Genomic DNA, 735 nt, shown 5'->3' with positions numbered 1-735 from the left:
TGTGGTTGACATTAGGAAGGGCATCCAGCTGTAGAAACTCTGCCAGATCAGATTGGAGCCTGGTGCAGCCATCTGGTTCGCCACTCCTCAGTCAAATCGTCCAACCCATGCTAGCATGGAAAGCGGACGTTAAACGATGATGATGATGAAATCATGAAATCATCACTGCCAGCATTACCTTGTATCCATGTAGTTAATCCATGTAGTTAATCCATGTAGTTAATCCATGTAGTTAATCCATGTAGTGAGCTGAATGGAAAAATTATGAAATAAAATATATGAAATAACTTACAGCTGATTGTGCATAGTTCTTCGAAATGTAGGCTTTATCTTTTCCGAGACAGGCTAAAATCAAAGCACAGAGGACACCAGTTCGATCCTTGCCGAAGGTGCAGTTTAACAAGGCTGGTACATTATCAGGAGATGACAACAATTTGAGCGCTGCAACAACCAGAGATGGGAGAAGTGAAAGAGAAGAATATAGAAATAGAAAAACAAAATATATCAATTAATGAACCAATTAATAGGCGCAGGAGTGGCTGTGTGGTAAGTAGCTTGCTTACCAACCACATGGTTCCGGGTTCATTCCCACTGCATGGCACCTTGGGCAGGTGTCTTCTACTATAGCCTCGGGCCGACCAAAGCCTTGTGAGTGGATTTGGTAGACGGAAACTGAAAGAAGCCCGTCATATATATGTACATACATATATATATATATATATATATATATATATA

General features: G+C 40.7%; 1 protein-coding gene across 1 annotated transcript in view; it reads right to left on the bottom strand.

The window, feature by feature from the left end:
- The window catches only part of LOC106884177 (uncharacterized), a 26,417-nt gene that overhangs the window by 7,625 nt on the left and 18,057 nt on the right, over positions 1-735 (bottom strand). The window contains exon 4 of the mRNA XM_052978092.1: positions 293-441. Within this exon, the coding sequence (XP_052834052.1) occupies positions 293-441 (149 nt within the window). The remainder of the gene's footprint in view (positions 1-292; positions 442-735) is intronic.

The sequence above is a fragment of the Octopus bimaculoides genome, chromosome 30 (assembly GCF_001194135.2).
Source record: "Octopus bimaculoides isolate UCB-OBI-ISO-001 chromosome 30, ASM119413v2, whole genome shotgun sequence".
Lineage (NCBI taxonomy): Eukaryota > Metazoa > Mollusca > Cephalopoda > Octopoda > Octopodidae > Octopus > Octopus bimaculoides.
This window is presented reverse-complemented; position numbering and strand designations above follow the sequence as displayed.